Consider the following 20,602-nt stretch of genomic DNA (forward strand, 5'->3'; position numbering starts at 1 on the left):
ATTATTTTGAAAAAGATGTGCAGTGCAAAACAGGTTAATTGCAGCCACTAATACAGTGATAATAATTAATAAGACTTAATGGAAATTCTTCTTGCCAAATATTTGTTATTTTTTGTACAGATAGAACTTCATTGATATTGTTATAACAAAGTGATTGCACATTTCATTAGATTTGTATCTGATGGAGCAATCTGGTTAACTTTGTTTGTTCTAGCAAAGTGATTGCAATTTCTGTTTGATTATTTCAATTTATTATTTAAAAAGCACAGCAGTCACACAATTTTGTATAACGTTGAAATGGAAGTTGTTTTTTTATTTGGACAACATTACTGAAAGAAAATAGAAAGGAATGGTCATGATCTTGATGTTATTTCAATAAAAGTTAAACTTGGACCCTTTTGTTACAATTCTGTTGGGGCGGTGGGGCATGAACATTTTTCCTCCTTCAAAGTGGGGCATGACAGAAAAAGTTTGAGAACCACTGATATAGTGTGACAAAGACAGACAGACAGACAGACAGACAGACAGACCAATAAATCAATCATAACACACACCAGGGAATACAGAGCACAGATGGCTAGGTCAAAGGAAGGCCGATGGAGATGGCGATCCATGCCGTCACACGGAAGGCGGCTGAGAAGTTGCCGTAGTATTTGTATTCGTAAAAAAAAACAGTTGTTGTCGTAGTCGTTAAAAGAACCGTTGATCCTGTCCTAGATTTAAGATAGAAACAGGAAGTCTTATTCATATGTTTTTGGAAATGTATGAAATTGGAACAATATTGGGGCTCTATCTATATGCACTAAAAGAGATCACAGGAGTTGAGATTTTTTGTTAGGGGACATTTCAGTTCTTCCCATTGATAAGAGGAAAAAAGACACGCTTCATGAAACTAGCTTTGCTGGAAACAATTTAAATGCATTGCAATACTGTGTAGTGAGTGAAGACCCGCCTCCTGTCTCCATGTGGCTCCAAGAAATTGCCTCTCAAAAAAGAACAATTGATGTTGTACTCTAAGGTGGTGTTTGTTCAATGCTTCCATTCTTCAGAGTGAGACCTGTTGTTGGACATAGCAGGTCAGGGAAAGGTGGAGTGCTTCTTCTCAACACACATCTCCTACTACCACCACTCAGGCCCTCAGTTGAAAGGCCTCAGGTATGTCTGGGTTGACCATGACTGAACAAAGCAGAGAGATCTGCCACCAAAATCAGAGAGCAAGCGCTCCTTTGATGGCGACCCCACAGGCAGATAATTGTGATGCCATCAGTGACTGATGTCATCAGTGATGTCACTCAAGCAATTGTGATGTCATGTGTGATGTCACTGAGCAACGGTGCGCCTTTCAGCTCCGGACAGACAGCTCTCCAATTAAAGGAGTTATCTCTGGTAATGTGTAAGAGTGTTGAGCTGAGCTGTCATCTGATCACTATCTAGTGGTGAGTTGGATCAGATAGCAGTAGAGGCTGCTGGGCAGACCTGGTAAACCCAAATCACAATCAAAAGAAATGTATTAAGCCCCGAGGGGAAATTAGGTAATGGTGCACTTGCTCACATTCAAGTAGAGACATATGTAAGCATGGAGACAATAGAAGAAGACTACAAATATGACAATAAAATAGAATAAAAGTACAAATAAAATAAAAATAATGTAAAGTAAAGTAAAAAAAAAGTGCAAAATGTAAAATATGTGTATTATCCTACAATATATATATCAACTGTGCAATAGAATAAAAAAGTGAGAAATATGTAACACATGTACATCCTGCAATAGTATGCAGTAGTGTGAAGAATTATTGTAATAGTAAAATGCAATAAGTATGTTGCAGTTAGTAAGTTGCACATACGGTAAGTGGATGATTATTGCACAAAATTTCAGTATTGAATAATTATTGCACATTGCGTAATTGGACAAATTGCACTATTGCGCAGATAAGATTACATTATAAAATATGGGCTTTCGGGCTTGGTTGTTGCCAGTTATGTAAGGGATAATGTATATTGAGGCGGTGATTACGGGGGAAATAATGACCGACAGGTGATGATTGAGCCCGACGTGCAGCGGAGGGCTTAATCATCACCTGAAGGTCATTATTTCCCAGTAATCACCGCCTCAATATACATTATCCCGCTTAGAACACGGCCTACAACTAAATCATTCAATAATCTGACAAAAATAATTATTCAAATAGATTTTTTAATAGCGTTTTCAACGACAAAGCGGTTTCATTCGTAATTGGCACACAAGACACCACAGCTGCAACTGGTTGGCCTAATTAGTAGTGTCTGCAGACAAAATGCTCTTATCAACTGATTAATCCAGGTGTGGCAGAGCAGCGGTCGGTTGTCGAGAAATAATGACCGGTGAATCTTGTTGATTGACCAATCAGAATCGAGTATTCAAGAGAGCCGTGTTCTAACTTCATTTAGAACACGGCTCTCTTGAATACTATTAAAACGCTATTAAAAAATCTATTTGAATAATTATTTTTGTCAGATTATTGAATGATTTAGTTGTAGGCCGTGTTCTAAGCGGGATAATGTATACTGAGCCGGTGATTACTGGAAATAATGACCTTCAGGTGAATGATTAAGCCCTCCGCTGCGCGTCGGGCTCAATCTCACCTGTCGGTCATTATTTCCACAGTAATCACCGGCTCAGTATACATTATCCCTTACGTATATTTCCCCCAATGTGAAATGCTTCAGTCAGTCAGTTGTGTAAATCTAAATTATAAACAGGGATTGTAACCCATGTTTTGCAGGTAGGCTACATTTCTTAGTTTACGATTACAAATCACCAGGTTTGTCTAGACATCTCTTTTGGCATCTGTTTCCTCTTTTAGGCAACTATTTATTGTTCTATTATTTCCTCTTTTAGGCATAGATCTATTCCCATCCTTTTTATTATTATAAAAGGGAGGATGTGGACAATAAATTGTCAATCAAGTGTCATTTTATTCAACAAAAACACAAAAGACACCTACATGTGGTGTTTTCATAGCAATATGAGATCAATATTTATTGTTTTGAAGGGACAGTCTAAAGTCAGACTTCATGACTTCAATCAGAATGCATGGACCGACGTTCCCGGACGTTCGTTCCCCTTTAAAAAAAAAACCCTTTTAGTTCCTGCTTCCGCGGTATAAGCTCCGCCCACTACACTCCGAAAATATCACTGTAGCCAAACATTCGTCTTGTGACTTCAGTTTTTTTAGCTGCTTGCTGCAAGAATGGTAGCGAGTCTGAAGTTGGCGGTGCTGCTGCTGGCAGTAGCTGTCTGCCGGGGAAGTCTTTATGATTACAACGATATCTTCGGAGATGAAGTGCGGGACGACGAGCCGTCAAAGTACGGCTCTCTGTGGCCGCTGCCTCAGAAAGTGCAGATGTCGGAGGTTTCATTCAAACTCTCCAGCTCCAGCTTTGTGGTGGTCGACGCCAAAGAGTCGTCTGCGGGCGCCACCTGCAGCCTTCTGCAAAATGCATACAGGAGGTAAGAAGGCTAAAAGAAGCTAGGCTAGCTTATGTTTTGTTTGTTTACCTTGGTTTTGTCTGCATTGCTGGAGTTGTACTGTACAACGTGTACATCCAGAAACGTGTCAGCGCTGTCGCAATATGCCCCCCTCTCCCGACAGGCATTATGAATACATATTTGGCAGTGGGAGGAGGACAAAGGATGGCAGGGAGGGCAGGGGCTCAGGCACGGCCGAGCTGTCCGAGCTCCAGGTGTGGATCACATCACCTGACTCTGAGTGCGACAGCCACCCCAGCCTGACATCTGACGAGTCATGTGAGTCTCTCTCTGATCCAGCATTCAGGAAGTCAAGTAGCCAGCATGATAGAGCAGTGTGTCAGGATTCATGAGTAGCTTTACAGCAGTGTGTCAGGATTCATGTGTAGCTTTACAGTTAAAGCTACACATGTCAAGGACCCCCACAGACACAGACCCTCAATCTGAGAGGATTTTGTCTTAAAGGAGAACTTCACAGAAAAGCAATGCTGATTTATTTTGCACATGATCTCACACCTATCCAAATCTGATCCAAATACTGCATTCATTTAGTTTGGCAGTTATTGAGAGTTGGATTTGTGCATGAATGACATCACTGGTCCACAACTTAACTCAAATCAACTCCCAATATAACTGTCAAACTAAATGAATGTCTGCAGAACTGTTTACAGTTTTTGTATGTGTGAGCTCATGTGCAAAATAAGTCGCCACTCACCATTGTTTTGTGGTGAAGTTCTTCTTTATGGAATCCCCTCAGAGCATTTTTATTTTTAGGTTTGAAGGGGGGGGGGGGGATGAAAGAAAAAATCGTAGTCAATCAATGATCAAACATAATATTTAGAATAAAATAATAATATAATAATAAAATATTCTATTCCTCCTTTTGCTGGGGACTACCTGCAACACACTCAAGGACTGCTGTTGGTCCCTGGACCCCACTTTGAAAACCACTGACCTAGAAATATACCTGTACATCTGACCTGGCTGCTACAACCAGGGACTGGGAGTGTGCTCAGGTCTGCCACTGGAATTAGAGATTACGGGACAGAAACTGCAAAGGGTTAACAAGGTTAATCTAGAGTAGATCACTGAAGACTGACACATTGGTGGCCGTACTAAAATAACTCCTTGCCAAGCTGCGACCAGACGGAAAACTATTAGTAAAGGTGTAAGAATAATGCCATTTTCTAAGCCATGCACATTGTTTTGTCTCTGCAGATGAGCTGTCGGTGGACCAGCCGTACGCCGTGCTGAAAGCACCGAAGGTGTGGGGAGCTCTGCGTGGTAGGGCTCTCTGCTGTTCCTGCACCATCTCACAGCAAGGGATACGGATATAGCATGGCATTACATTACCCATGACCTGACCACAGATGAAACCTGAATGTGTAACATGCAGTTGTGTAGTAAATAATTGATGGGATAGATGATAATGGACAATAATAATAAACTTTAAAGTTTATAACACTTTATAAAAAGTTTACAGGGTTTTACAGAACACAACTAAAGAAGAAGAAAGACAGACAGCAATGCAGAAGACAGACGGCAATACAATTGGCAGACCGTAAGAGAAAGCACAGGACAAAAACATAAAATAATATTAATAATAATAATAATAATACCATAATAATTCAAACAGGTTAAAGCAATTATATGAAGGCCAGTGTGTAGAAGTGTGTCTTGAGAAGTGATCTGATAGACGACACAGGCTTTGCTAGTCGAATTTCCTCTGGCAGGCTGTTCCAAAGTGGAGGGGTCTCATGGCAAACATCTGCTCATCTTTAGTTGTCAGTGTGGGGAGAGCTCTGCCTGGCGATCTCATGGCTCATCTGAAAAATGGGACAGATCTGGAGGTCAGGCCTAGTCCGGAAAATACTTGAAAGTGCTTGTCCACTGTCAGCTGACGTCATTATTAGGAAAGTCAAACTTAGGCAAATCAGACTGCTCTCTCTCTCTCTCTCTCTCTCCCTCCTGCTATATATTATACCAGACCGCGGCACGTTGCCACTGTAAAATCAATGATTAAAATTCGAATGCACACTAGTAAACAGCCATCTAGCTGTCCTGCACAGCAGGCGCATGCCCAGTGTAGGTGATGGTCATGTAGCATGGTTTTTCGTGTAGCTGGGATGGACGGAGGAGAAGACGTTTAAACCCGTGCGTGGACAGAGATAGTTTATTCTGCTCCGTTCGTGCAAACGCCTTAGTGATGATGTAGCCTAAGGATGCTTGAAAAATCATGAAACTTGGCACACGCATCAGAAGGTGTGAAGATGATCTGATATCAGAAGGTGTGAGGATTTGTGTCTGATATCAGAAGGTGTGCAGATTATCGTCTGATATGAGGCTTGGGTGTGGTCAAATGGCTTGATAGATTAGCTCCTCATCGCAACTGCAGCACACCCTGACCTGCACGGTGCGAGGACCCAATCATCACCGTTTGCAGCAGCTTTCACAAATTAAATTGTTGAAAAGTCTTTGAAATCTATCATTATAAAAAAGTGGCAACCCTGGTAATCGCTGTGCCTCCAAAAGCTACCGGGCTGTTAAAATGTGTTTTGTGATCAAATAGTTTTGCACTGTGATACCAATTTGGCGTCACTCCTTGAAAATGTAGCTAACACGCACACTATTCAGCATGTATCACGCAATAGCGCAACTTTGCACACATATCTAAGATGTGGCATGAAGTAAGATGTAGTTTTACGGCGCCATAAAAACCGAAATCTTTACTTCCGCTATGCAACAGAGTTGACGGGAGGTCATGTTTTCACCCCGTTTGTCTGTTTGTCAGCAGGATATCTCAAAAAGTTATGATCAGATTTGCAGGAAGCTTGGCAGAAAAGCAGGTCATGGGCCAATTTAGAAGTGATTCATGTTCCAAAAGGGGCATGACAATGGCCGTGGCCAATCACAAAAAGGCACTTAACTTCCACACGGATACACCACAAAACTTTGTAGCAAGGTTGGTCATGGGTCAAGGATGAACTGATTACCTTTCCACGCCCACTGGCCAAAAGGAGGCGTGGCAATGAGGGTAGCCAATCACAAAAAGGCACCTACGTTCCAAATGGATTCAAGTAAAACAACGCCGTGGTGCAGGTACGCCCTCAAGTTCTCTTTTTTAATCAAGTTTTTTTCAGTTTTTCCGCCCATATTCTCCCCAATTGCACTTGGCCAATTTCCCCTGATGTGATGAGATGATGGGAGATACACGCTATCCCCCCGAACAGGCACCCCCCCGACCGACCAGAGGAGGCGCTGCAGCGACGAGGAATCCAACATTCTTTCATATCTGTTTGATTTGTGACGTGTTTCCTTTGTTTTAGGTCTTGAAACCTTCACCCAGTTGGTGTATGAAGATGAATATGGAGCTGTAAGTTCATTGTAATGTTCTGTTCTGACCCAGAGAGTCTTGCTTTACTGTGCATCTGTTCTGTTCTGACCCAGAGAGTCTTGCTTTACTGTGCATCTGCACATTCTGCAGGCATTTCAGCTCAATCAAAAGAAAAGTGTCGACTTTCTTGTAAGTCTGGATTTGACTTGTGCGTTGTCTGCTTTCAGAAAAGCATCAATGCGACGGCGATCAGCGACTTCCCAAGATTTGCACACAGAGGAATCTTATTGGACAGCTCTCGTCACTTCCTGCCCATTAAAGTCATCTTGGCGAACCTGGTATGTCGGTTAGGCCTTCCTTATGTCGGTTAGGCCTTCCTTATGTCGGTTAGGCCTTCCTTATCGTGTCGGTTAGGCCTTCCTCATCGTGTCTTCTCACATTCTACTTCATTCATTGTGCTTGAAAATAGCACATTTCCTCATATTTTACCCTTCGCTTGCTGCAGGAGGTGATGGCGATGAACAAATTCAATGTATTCCACTGGCACATTGTGGACGATCAGTCCTTCCCGTACCTGAGTCGCACCTTTCCACAGCTGAGCCAGCAGGTCAGCGTCGCTGCTTATTTGTGTATTCAATATTTGATTGTGTTCAATTGGACAGATCTTTCCATCAAAGTAGAGAAAAGTTTATTATTTCATATCCATCAGAGCTTCATCACTGACCTGTGTTTACAGGGAGCTTACCACCCATACACACATGTGTACACGCCCGCTGACGTGAAGATGGTCATTGAGTTTGGCCGTCTGAGAGGCATTCGCGTCGTCCCCGAGTTTGACACCCCGGGGCACACGCAGTCGTGGGGCAAAGGTGAGTTTTTGCACCCGGGGCACACGCAGTCGTGTGGTAAAGGTGAGTTTTTGCACCCGGGGCACACGCAGTCGTGGGGCAAAGGTGAGTTTTTGCACCCGGGGCACACGCAGTCGTGGGGCAAAGGTGAGTTTTTGCACCCGGGGCACACGCAGTCGTGGGGCAAAGGTGAGTTTTTGCACCCGGGGCACACGCAGTCGTGGGGCAAAGGTGAGTTTTTGCACCCGGGGCACACGCAGTCGTGGGGCAAAGCCAAGGTGAGTTTCTGCACCCGGGGCACACGCAGTCATGGGGCAAAGGTGAGTTTTTGCACCCGGGGCACACGCAGTCGTGTGGTAAAGGTGAATTTTTGCACCCGGGGCACATGCAGTCGTGTGGTAAAGGTGAGTTTTTGCACCCGGGGCACACGCGGTCGTGGGGCAAAGGTGAGTTTTTATTAGCCTAGGTAAACCCAGCCCCCACGTGACCTGCTCTCTCAGTTCCCAGTCACACACCTTGTGACTGTAAGCAGGGTGAGCCTGAGAGCAGGTCACTTTTTATGGGTGTTTCTGGGGAGAAATGTGAGTCTGGTCGCTCTCCTAATGAGGCAACCTAAGATGGATAATACCTGTCGTCATTGTCACCAGGTGAAAGCTGTGAAGTAGGGCTGGGCAATATATTGATATTATATTGATATCATGATATGAGACTCGACATCGCCTGAGATTTTGGATATTGTGATATCGTGATGTCATAAGTCTTGTCTTTTCCTGGTTTTAAAGACTGCATTACAGTCAACTTTAAAGTGATGTCATTTTCTGAACTGATCAGATTGTACTTTCTAGCTGTTCTATTATTTGCCTTTACCCACTTAGTCATTATATCCACATTACTGATGATTATTTATCAAAATCTCATTGTGTAACTATTTTGTGAACGCACCAATAGCCATCCCTACAATATTGTTGCAATATTGTTATTTGATTTTGTATATTTTAAAACGGGGAAGGAAACCCATTCTTTGCATTTTATTTTGATCACAGTCATGTTATAATAAAAGGGCTTGTGACATCTCACATGTGGCATTTAGCCCACTTCATAGAAAATACAGATATATATTGTGTATAGCCATTCAGCTTAAAAATACCGACATGATCTTTGGTACATTTCGCCCAGCCCTACAGTGAAGTGTGACAAACATATCCCCGACACCGCTTTCCCTCTCAGGCCAGAAAGACCTGCTCACACCCTGTTACTCCGGGCCCAGTCCCTCCGGCTCCTTCGGACCAGTCAACCCCATCCTGAACACCACGTACGATTTCATGACCCAGTTCTTCACGGAGGTCAGCGCCGTGTTCCCCGATGCCTACGTCCACCTGGGGGGCGACGAGGTGGACTTCAGCTGCTGGTGAGACCGTTTTCACAGAAACGACTCTCCCATATCTGCGGCAAAGAGTGTGACAGCTACATTTCATCAGCAGGATATGGTCGAGATGATAATATGAGTCAACATCTGATCGTGTAAGTATGTATGTAATCAGTGCTATTTCTCTCTCCTCTGCAGGAAGTCCAACCCAGATATTCAGAAGTTCATGGATCAGCAAGGCTTCGGACATGACTACAGCAAGCTGGAATCATTCTACATCCAAAGGTGTGTGGTTATGTCAGAGAGGAGTATGGTCAGAAATGTGTTGCTTGTTCAACCTGAGACTAGTTCGTAGAGAAATCTCACATTCTCCAAGTTTCTAGTCCCTATAAACGAACATTTGTCGATTTTCTCCTATTGTATGATCTGATAGACTGTTGGATATCGTCACCACGACCAAGAAGGGCTACACAGTCTGGCAGGAGGTCTTTGACAACGGCGTTAAGGTAACTGAAGAGAAATGGCATGTTATTACCGTGAATTTACACTTTTACTATTTTTGCATGCTAACTAGACCTAACATATTGTACAAAATGTGACATGTTTTTTTTTTTTTTTTTAATATATATATATATCATTTATAACCAATCACAATTTATGGGTCATTTTTCTAAATCATGCTGTGGTTTAATGATTTAGGCTACGCGTAGGTTTTAGTGATATAGTGTCATATAGTCATATAGTTTAGTCTTATAGTGTCTGAGTACAGTAGTTTGGCCTGTGACTATTGCAGCTGAAGGCAGACACGGTAGTGCATGTGTGGATCGGCAACAAGCTGGAGGAGGAGTTGTACAACGTGACGGCAGCAGGCTACACCACCATCCTCTCCTCCCCCTGGTACCTAGATTACATTAGCTACGGACAGGACTGGAAGACCTACTACCAGGTTGATCCGCTGAACTTCAAGGGTCAGTCTTCACAAGAAGAGTGTCTTAACGTTTGGGTCGGTGTCAGACTGGTTTCTGCAGCTTGGGAAAATTCTAAAGACTTCGTTCAACAGGCTTACGTTTGAAAACCGCACAGCTGTGACAATGATTGGGTGAGGGAGTCGGTAAGGGTTGGATAGCGAAACCCGGTACCACTATGGCACCGGTTCCTTTACGACCGGTACCTACTGGACCGCGTTGCAACGCAGATTTCGCTGCCTCATTTGGGTGCCGATTGAAATATCCAACCTCCGGTGCTCCGAAACGGCCGCGTGCGCCTTCACTAACGTTATCGTTTGGAGCGAGGCGCTTGAAGCCTCTGTCTGTATGACGCTCCGGCTCCGCCACTTTCCCTCGACCGTGCGACTCGCCTTCCAACTTTTGATCGATAGCCAAACGGCAGCCGACGCTTGTCAATATCACATGATGGTCGCTTCTGCACATTATTTCAAATATAAAGAAAATAGAAACGGGAGGAACAACTACTCATCGCTTCAGTTCACGACACATTAGTGTCTTGAATGTACTCCTCAAACTGCTCAATGGAAGCCTCTCTTCTGCTATTTTATATTGATTTGATCTGGCTGCCCCTGGTACTAAAAGCTTGTATGTATGTATTGTGTGCTGTGTAGCTGAAACCAGACACAGTTATCCATGTGTGGAAAGGGACCCCGCAGCAATACCAGAATGAGATGGCAAACGTTACATCAGCAGGGTACCAGACCCTGCTCTCCACTCCCTGGTACCTGAACCGTATCGCCTACGGCCAGGACTGGCGGGGCGTGTACAAGGCCGACCCGCAAGACTTCAAGGGTTTGTGTCTCCATCGTTGTTTTATTAACCCGTTGATACCTGATGCAGCATTTGCGTGTGTATCCCTTTAAGACTTAAAGATCTTAAAGGGATACACACACAAATGAGGGATATACTGTACACGCAAATGCTGCATCGGGTATCAATGGGTTAACGTCACAAGAGTTTGGCGCCAGCGCAAACGGATGTCCTTGGGATACTCTGTTGTTTTTTTTTACTATCAATTTTATTGTTGCCTCTGCCAGTTTATGCAACATTGCTTTTATTTCTCTTTTCAGTGAACTTGTTGCTCCAGCCTTGGTAAATTTCTAACTCACTGGATTTAAATATATGGGTGTTCGGACTGTTGCCTTAGTTTTATGGTTATGTTTTATAGTTCTGTTTTTGATTCATGTGACAGATCAGATTACCCCTCCCCCCACTCCTGTGTGAATACATGTAAGCCTGTTGAATGAAGAAAATGGAAATACTGTATTATTTGACTCAGAAAATCACCAAATAATGTGCAAATAAAACCACATTTTCCATTCTGTATCTACCGAGTCTATGGGGGTTTAAAGTCCCTGGACTCTCCGTGTGCCGTCTGATCTGATGGAATATTGAACTTGATTTGACACAGGGACTGACGCACAGAAGCAGCTTGTGATTGGCGGAGAGGCCTGTCTGTGGGGCGAGTATGTGGACGCCACCAACCTGACGCCCAGACTCTGGTATGGATCATCATGTGATTCCTTTAATACGCATAAATCACAAAGGGAGCACTTGAATTTAACCTGTTGGACCTTGATACTAACCTGACGCTGCCAGATGGATGGGTTTTTTTTCACATTCTGTCTTGTGACCACAATACCGCCCCCGTCTGGCAGAGTCAGGCTACGTTGATACAGCAGATGGCATATCCACTTGCTTTAATGCCCCCTCCTCTTTGTCTCCCTCTTGCCCAGGCCTCGTGCCAGCGCTGTGGCAGAGCGGCTGTGGAGCGCCAAGGAAGTGACAGACATCAACGACGCCTACAGCAGACTGTCGGCGCACCGCTGTCGCATGGTTGGGTAGGTATCTGACGTCCTGCAAGGAGAGGGATTCCACACAGTGGATCTGCATTTAAACAAATATTGTTCTCCAAGGGGGAGATTAAAGTGCCTAATCGATAACTATCTTTTCTCATCCAAGGCGCGGGATCCCAGCTGAGCCTTTGTTTACCAGTTTTTGCCCCAGCGAGTATAAAGGTATCTGATGACAACTAAGAGGCCGGCTATGGGAGCAATCCGCAGCAGCGGGAAGAAAGGGAGGCAATACACATACAAAACCAATGAGAAATCAAATGTGAAATGATCTTTATGCACTGAGACAAATTACACTTTTCAAATATGTTCTACAGAATTATTCATCAAATCTATTGTCATACATTTAAGTATGCAGTCTCTTTTTATATGAATGTTTGTATGATTTAGTGAATAAATATTTAATAAAATGTTGACATTTCAAGTTTATTTTTCACCCAATTTGCAACTCAGGGTAGACTCGCATTGCCAACTAACAGTAGATATTCACTCTAGCTGCACATCACTCAGCCTAGTGGTCAGTGGTATAGTCTGATACTTCACTGATTTTCTGACACAGAAAACTCTTTCAGTCCATCTGGCTATTAGCCAAGTCTCTGTCCCAGACTGGCCTGTGGTCCCACTGCTGACCAGTTAGCATGGTGTCAGACCAGACCAGCCACTCTTTTGATGAGGGTACTTTGGTCCTGGGGGTTCATGGCCTCATAGGTGTCCAGCTCCAGGGAGAAGGTGGCATTTCCAGAGGTCAATGTTCTTAGGATGGTGGAGTAGCCCTTTGGAGGGTGGGAACAAAAGTCAGTCAGTACAGAAGTTTTAGACGGACAAGGTAAACAAAGACACTACAGAACAAAATGTATTATATATTTTTTTTAAATGAGAGCTTCCTAATAGGACCAGGCAATATATCGATATATCAGTATTGTATGAGACTAGATATATCGTCTTAGATTTTGGATATCGTAATATCATGATATGGCATAAGTGTTGTCTTTTCCTGGTTTTAAAGGCTGCATTACAGTAAAGTGATGTCATCTTCTGAACTTACCAGACGGTTCTAGCTGTTCTATTATTTGCCTTTACCAACTTAGCAGTTCCTCCAGGATTTCACAGAGTTTTTGTGTGATTGTTGCGATCAAAAATACTGATTTTGCAGCGACTTTTTTGCAGGAACTGGCAAAAATTGCAAGTTGAGGAGAAAAATGGCCATATTTTTTTCCTAACCCTTAATGGCAACTTTTAGCAAAGATTGCAATGGATTTTGCGAAGTTTTATCCGATTTTTTGCGGTACAATTGCAGGAACTGGCAAAAAGTTGCAACTTAAGGAACTTGCAAGTTGAGGAACCACTGGTTCCTTAACTTACAACATGATATTGTGACTGTTTTGCCATTTTAGCAGAGAAACCGCAGGAATTTTGAACAATTGCAAGCCCCCGCAAATATTGTGGAGATTGTTGCGATCGCAAAATCGCTATTTCCTGGAGGGTCATTCTATCCACACTACTGATGATTATTTGGTAAAAATCTCATTGTGTAAATGTTTTGTGAAAGCACCAATTTTGCAATATTCATATTGAGGTATTGGGTCAAACATATTGGGATATTTGATTTTGTCCAACATCTCCCAGCCCTACATGTGGCTTTGACTTGAACATTAAGCCTACTTTGTAGAAAATACCAATGTTATGTATAAAAATACACAGATATGATTCTTGGTCCATATCGCCCAGCTCTACTTCCCAAGATCATCCATCGTTAACTCACCATCGTCTCAGCCAGAGGCACAGTGGCTATCAGCACCTTGTTGTCATGGCGACTCTGGATGTCTCTGATGGTTCCTCGTCTTTGGGCCAAGTCCCCCAGCACAGAGCTGAGGTGCTCCTCTCCTACTGTCACCTCCAGGGACATCACAGGCTCTAGGACCTGCCCGCCCGCTTGCCTCATGGCCTGTGTCCATAGGAATATACTGAACTGTGGCTCATCTATTTACAAGGCCATAGATATGTTCTGGTGTTGCCAGAGAAAGTTGTAAGTTTACCTTAAGCATGCAGCGAGACACACAGGCAGACACCATGGCCGGAGATGTTCCTGGTTCCATGCCGACATTCTGGATCAGGGTAGATACACCCTGCACAGGGTAACCTAGCAACGGACCTGAAAGAGGGAGCAGGTGTTGGGGGGGGGGGGGGGGGAGTGTATCAACAGGTTATCCTAAACACAGGGCATCATTCCTTACTTGCGTAGGTTCACTCGCACATACCCACAAATAGGGCTGGGTTAAAAGAAAAAATCTATATATCGAATCAATATTCATTTGAAGGAACTGATATCGATTCATAAATCCCAATATCAATCTTTTAATATTTCTTTTCCCGTGGATGGTTGAAGCTTTAACAGTGGTCGGCGTGGTTTCGTCTCAACGCAATGAGATCTTGTAAACATTAATATTTGTAATAATACACCAGGTTAGAAGGTTCCTTGTACAATTCACAGCATTAGTTCTTTGATCATCTCTTTCATATCCAGCATATAAGCAACATTGGTATTGTAACTGAAATATCTTATCTTGAATCAGGACCTTCCGTGTATCGGAATCCTATTGAATCGGGAAATCAGTGGCGATGCCCAGCCCTACCCACAAAGATGCGTTTTGGAAAAGATGAGGAATGAGTTCAGCCAGTGTTACCTTGAAGATAAGAGCTCTGCACTCCATTCTCCACTGCGTCTTTCACTTCAGGCGATAGCTGCCCCTCGACTTCCTCTTTGAACGAGAAGTCACAAGAACTGCCTGTGGAAACGTCTGCAACAGGGCTGATGGCCAGGTCCACCGTCACAACATGTCTTCTCTCCCCAACCGTGCGGTCCAGTGTGTCTGTACCATGGGCACATTGCTTAACTGTAGTTCTCCTTTTGCAATCCTCACAGGATGTAACACTGCATCTCTCACATATTCTCGGCTGGTAGTTGCCCACCATAATGTGTCATAAACTATGTGCAATGAGTGAACAATGTGGAATCTCATGAATGTATTGGTTGTACCTGTAGTTGATACATGTTGGAGAATAGTCTCCCTGTAGGCCACCTGCAGTGGCCCAAGGTGGGTCTCGATGCCATACTCTCTCCTGATGCGATCATGGATGATATCGATGTGCAGCTCTCCCATCCCACACAAAATGGTCTAAGAGAAGGTTATCGAAAGTTGACTTGATCCAATCTGCCAGATGGTCTGACTGATAATAATGATGATGATGACGATGATGTTGTTGTTATTATGGTATTACCTGTCCAGAATCAGGGTCAACCCTGACTTTGAGGCTGGGGTCTTCTCTCTGAAGACAGTTAAGTGCATTCTCAAGGTCTTTCAGGGGAGAAAAAACAATGTATGAATGATTATAAGGTAGTTGAAACCATTATATACCCAAACAGCATTTCTCTATTCTGGCATCAGGATGGCTAGTTACACTCTGTTGTGGATCAAAACAATAATTTCACTGCCACTGACCAGCCTGTTTGGCCAAGGTGGGTGGCTCTATGGAGCAGAAGAAGACTGGCTCAGGGACCTCCACCCCAGACAGGACCAGGCTGTCGTGCTCTCCACGTTTCTTCTCTTTCCCTCCTTCATTCTGAGCCCGCCGGGCTGCAGCTGCTGCTGAAGCCTTCGATGAAACGATGGTGTCTCCTGTGACTGTCTACATGAAAGGGGAAAACATATGCAACAACATAAACATTACCTCTAGGGGGGGGGGTAACTTCCAAAAGCGCAAATGAAGAATGAATTACAATGTAAGGGCAAGTTGACCTAAGAGCTCTGTCATGCTGGTAGAAGGATGTGAGCTACCTGCTTGAGTCCTACGGTCAACGCAATGTTTCCTGCCGTTAGCGAGGGGATTTCCACATGCTGATCAGCGAATGGCACCATCAGCCTGCTCATCCTCTCACTACAGAGAACACGATACACAAAATGACAGATTTTATGTATCCTACTAAAAAGGGTACTACACAAAGCCATTGCCAAATCCTGGAAATCAAATATGATTAGTTCATCAATATTATAAGTTATTTCAGTAATTACTTCTAAATCTTGCAAATGAAAAATCCACCTACAGATAGTTTTACACTGTTACTTATGAATCATCAATCAATGATGTTTAATGCACAAATGGATTGATTTATGCTTTAAAATCACTCTGACCCTATGACCCTGCAGCTCTGGTGCAGGCCAGAGTGTTGTGTGGATGTCATGATGGGAACCACCTACGTGTTGTTCCTGTTGATGTTGTGCACAGCTGTCTGGGACTTCATAGTACCAGAGTAGATCCTCAGAAAAACCAGAGGGCCACGCTGCTTGTCATGGAGAACCTTGAAGGCCAGAGCACAGAGGTCATCCTTGTACCAGCGCCTGTGTGAAGATGAATAATGAAGACATCTTAGCGATGTTGAGCAAGTTTAGAGCAACCTAGCCAAGCGAAATCCTTTATAGACAGGATCACTTAATCCTATGGCAGAATTCTTGTAGCTGGACTACTTTAAAGTCCCTGGAAACCAGAAATATTATTTTTATTATTTAGCATTTTGAGTTCATCACATCATAGGAACCTATGTTAATAAGCCACCAGCCAAATTTGAACGATGATGAACGTCGCAAAGTATATAAATTTAGGTTTGACAGTCATGGCAAAAGTCATGAGAATCAATTAGATTTTAGAGTGTATTTTCTCCCGCGGACTGTGTGGGCGTGTCCCGTCTGCAGCAGGTCTCCTCTCTCTCTCTCGGAGGAGACCTGCTCGGAGGAGACGGAGGAGAAGGAAAGAGAGATACAGTGTGTGTGTGTGTTCGCGCGTTGCTCAGCGCATAGCACAGACAGAGAGGGTTTACAGAGAGGAAGAGATCTCTGCCGCTGCGCTATTGTGTGTGTGTGTCAGTGTGTGTGTGCGCGTGTGCGTGCATGCGTGTGTGTGATTCGATTAAATCTTATGACGTGATAAGATCATGCATTTTAGCACCGCGCACACCGCTCTCTTCAATGAGGAAATGGAAATCCAGACCTTGTAGAAAAGTGTCGATTTTTGGGGTTAGGGTTGAAAGTAATGTCAATTAATTTCTGAGGCACACAATTACTCACATAAGACCCTAGCCCCTTTCGGAACTGCTAAGCTAACGCTACGCAGTCCCTTATTAGTATACCGCCGATGTAGCGTCCACAGGTCGCTCCGTCTGCTAAATCTTTCAAACTACTCGATAAAGTTTCGCAAATGAAATTTCAAATGTACTTACGGAGCGAAAAGGGTTGTGTGAACCTCGGCGCATGATGTTGAAACAATAGCGCCACTAATAAACATGTTTAATCCCTCACTGAAACCCGGGTGTCATTTCCTCAAAATGAATCAGCGACAAACACTCGTCTTCTTCTGCGCTGCTGGGGCCGGAAGTGATAGCGAGCGCTATGGTTGCTATGCGCACCACCCATGACAGCAGCGCAGAAGAAGACGAGTGTTTGTCTTTTCGCTCCGTAAGTACATTTGAAATTTCATTTGCGAAACTTTATCGAGTAGTTTGAAAGATTTAGCAGACGGAGCGACCTGTGGACGCTACATTGGCGGTATACTAATAAGGGACTGCATAGCGTTAGCTTAGCAGTTCTGAAAGGGGCTAATAAGACCCTAAATTTAATAGTTAGAAGGTTTTTGTGGATTTTGGTTTCCAGGGACTTTAAGTAAGTCTTGCGACAATTTCTGTCAGTTTATCAAGAATTCACTCACACCAGGTCGTGCTGTCTCTCGTTGGGGGCAGGCAGGTAAGCCGTGATGGCATCTAGAAGAGGCTGTACACCTTTGTTCCTCAAAGAGCTCCCACAGAGGACCGGGACCCCTTTACGGGCCAGAGTCACCCGCCGCACTGCCTCTTGGAGCTGAAGACACGTGCCAGACACAAATCTGTTACACACAGCTCAACACACATATTTCTGTCCATATACTACTGTGGTCAAGCCCATACAGTGCTTACTTTGATGGAGGGAACCGCATCGAAATTGTCACCAAAATCAGTTAGCAACAATTCAGCGAACTCATCATCCAGATCAGCAACCTGTGAATGAGAAGAACAGAGAATTAAGAGGAGAGATTTGGACTAAACTGACAATTTTACACTTTTTAAACGTGCGTCAAAGTTAAATCTCAATGCTGTGAAAATGTTATTGCCTGTACCTGCTCTATTAAAGCAGCCCTGGCCTGTTTGGCCTCCTGTAGGAGTTCTGGGTTATCTGCTTGTCCGAGCGGTTTGGTTTCAAACACGCGCCCATCATCTCCTGTAGATTTCATCCTCCATGTCATTGTCTGGTTGGTTAACAAGTCAACCAAACCTGTGAAGTTCTTACCACTGCCGATTGGAATCTATGAAACAGGATTGCTTTTCATAAGAAAAATAAATGACATGATGGCATGCTGACTGTTTTTCTAATATTCTATATCTCAAGTTTTCAATTGAGTTGTCAGTATCTAATAAATGAATGTTACAATGAATAGATTAGTTCAAACAATAACAGTAGAAAATATAGTGTTTAAACATTTTGCACACCAGGTTTCTGCTCCAAGGTGGTTTACCATTATGTCTGAAGACCTACCTGGAGGAGGACTGGGTTGGCTTTCAGCTTCTTCCTTATGCTCTCAATGGAAAGATCTAAGCTAAGGGAAATGATGAAAGACAGTTTAAGTTTATAATCTTAATAATCACCTGCATTTTGCAAGAAAAATAATAATAACAAAGTTGGAGTGTTGGATCACTCACTTTGCAGCAGGCTTATCCATCTTGTTGAGGAAGCAAACACGTGGAACATTGTGCTTGTCAGCTTGCCTCCATACTGTTAGAGTCTGAGCCTGGTGGCATTACACAGAGCAACAACATCACATATGGTCAGAGTTCACCCAGTCTTACAGCAAGACACAGTTTGACATCAAAAGAGAACAAGTTTCTAATCAGGAGACTAACTTCGACCCCAGCAGAGGCATCGAACACGGCAACAGCCCCGTCAAGAACACGAAGTGCTCGCTCCACTTCCAGAGTGAAGTCAACGTGTCCTGAAATTATACACACACACACACACACACACACACACACACACATTTAGATCTGTGCGTGCCTGCCACTTTTAATTCCCATTTGTTTGTCAAGTCTAAATGTAAAACACCAAGTCCAGTCACAAATCAAGAGTCCAGTATCAATTTAATACCTTAAAGGAAATAAAATATCTAGGACTTTCAATGCAATATAATTTTAATAGTACACCTATACATCATGAGTTTGATGTCTATTCAACTTCAATACATTCAAATATTCCATACAAATTCAGAAAACATTTGAATACGGTCGTCTGCCGGAACAAATCTCATCACTTTCAATCATTTATACAAACACAATATTTCAAGTCAAGAGTTTAGAAACATTTCCAAGTCATAAAGGTGCATGTCAAAGTCACCAGAACCCAAGTCAAGTCTAAAGTCTTCTCTTCATGCATCAAGTCTCAAGCAAATAAAAGTGTGACTTGAGTCTGACACGAGCCCAAGTCATGTGACAAGTCCCCACCTCTGATATGTGCTATGGACTCCTCAATCCTTCTTTGTTGATCGAATGTTGATTGATTTTACCTGGGGTGTCTATCAGGTTTATCCTATGACTTTTCCAGTCAAAGGTGACGGCTGCCGACTGTATGGTGATGCCACGCTCCCTCTCCTGGGCCATAAAATCTGTCACTGTATCCCCATCATCCACATCTGAAAGAGAGCGAATGAGGGAGAAAGAAACAGAGAGAGACAGAGTGAGAGATAGGAATAGGCAATGCAGCATTGCAATGAAAAGTCTCTGAACAATGTCCACATCTCATCTTCGGCATCCTACACACCTCCGAGTGCCCTCGTATAGCCGGAGTAATAAAGCATCCTCTCTGTGGTTGTTGTCTTTCCTGCATCAATGTGGGCCATGATACCGATGTTTCGGATCCTGAGGGTATAAAGCATATTAAGCAATGCAGAGTGAGCTTAGAGCCCAGAACAGAGTTAAGTCTAAAAAGCACTATAGAAGAGAAGACACACAGGGCACAGCACTGTCAATGAATAATGAAGCTGCTGGAGTAAAAATAAAAGAAAAAGGGACCCTTATGAAGGCATGCAAGCCCAAACGCATCGGTGGTGAGCCAATATTAAAGGCTTTTTAATTATTATAATTGTTATTATTACTATCTAATTATTTTTTGGAATGCCCCCTTTTTTTTACATTTTGCATGTTCCAGTACTCGAGGCCATGGTCTAGCTCTCATTTGTCTAGAAAGCATTTTAAAAACTGATTGCAGAATGCCGTTACTTACTTGGATATATCTGGATTGACCACAGTTCGCAATGATTTGACATCATCTATGGGGGGGGGGGGGGAATGGTTTACATTAGTGATGATTTGACTGAAACCTAAACGATGATGAAACAAATTAAGCAAATGTAATTGTTAAGAGATTGTTAGGAACCTACCTGGAAGAAAGCTGTAATGTCTTTTTGCATGACAGCTCACTCTCCATCTGCAGAACTGGATCCCAGTTGTTAATAAATATCTGCCCTGTGAATGACAGTCATGGTGTTAGGTTAAAAAAAAACATGATAGTAACATAGACAGTGTTAATCATCAATGACCACTTACCCAAATCAT

The 20,602-nt window shown here is 43.3% G+C and overlaps 2 protein-coding genes across 3 annotated transcripts; one reads left to right on the top strand and one right to left on the bottom strand.

The window, feature by feature from the left end:
- Positions 1-3,193: 3,193 nt before the first annotated feature.
- Positions 3,194-12,330, top strand: hexb (hexosaminidase B (beta polypeptide)). Of its 2 annotated transcripts, none has more exons than XM_083642380.1 (14): positions 3,194-3,490; positions 3,633-3,787; positions 4,727-4,792; positions 6,835-6,881; positions 7,070-7,180; positions 7,348-7,449; positions 7,579-7,711; positions 8,918-9,098; positions 9,255-9,341; positions 9,490-9,562; positions 9,850-10,024; positions 11,475-11,565; positions 11,800-11,904; positions 12,026-12,330. In XM_083642380.1, exons 1-14 carry the CDS (start codon positions 3,231-3,233, stop codon positions 12,087-12,089), a joined length of 1,650 nt encoding a protein of 549 aa, XP_083498506.1. In that variant the 5' UTR covers positions 3,194-3,230; the 3' UTR covers positions 12,090-12,330. The 2 variants fall into 2 exon arrangements, with proteins under 2 accessions (XP_083498506.1, XP_083498505.1); XM_083642379.1 differs by lacking the exon at positions 9,850-10,024 and adding an exon at positions 10,675-10,855.
- A 124-nt stretch (positions 12,331-12,454) lies between these two features.
- On the bottom strand, positions 12,455-20,602 carry gfm2 (GTP dependent ribosome recycling factor mitochondrial 2; the record flags this gene model as incomplete). The annotated part of the gene is made up of 20 exons (XM_083641107.1): positions 12,455-12,689; positions 13,679-13,861; positions 13,953-14,068; positions 14,601-14,786; positions 14,954-15,092; positions 15,196-15,272; positions 15,417-15,603; positions 15,753-15,852; positions 16,173-16,313; positions 17,674-17,822; positions 17,918-17,998; positions 18,118-18,303; positions 18,534-18,594; positions 18,698-18,786; positions 18,899-18,987; positions 19,555-19,680; positions 19,809-19,906; positions 20,271-20,316; positions 20,428-20,512; positions 20,594-20,602. The coding sequence occupies 20 exons, from the start codon at positions 20,600-20,602 to the stop codon at positions 12,561-12,563; spliced, it is 2,277 nt and encodes a 758-aa protein (XP_083497233.1). The 3' UTR covers positions 12,455-12,560.

The sequence above is a fragment of the Poromitra crassiceps genome (genome assembly GCF_964638095.1).
Source record: "Poromitra crassiceps genome assembly, chromosome: 8".
Taxonomy (NCBI): Eukaryota; Metazoa; Chordata; class Actinopteri; order Beryciformes; family Melamphaidae; genus Poromitra; species Poromitra crassiceps.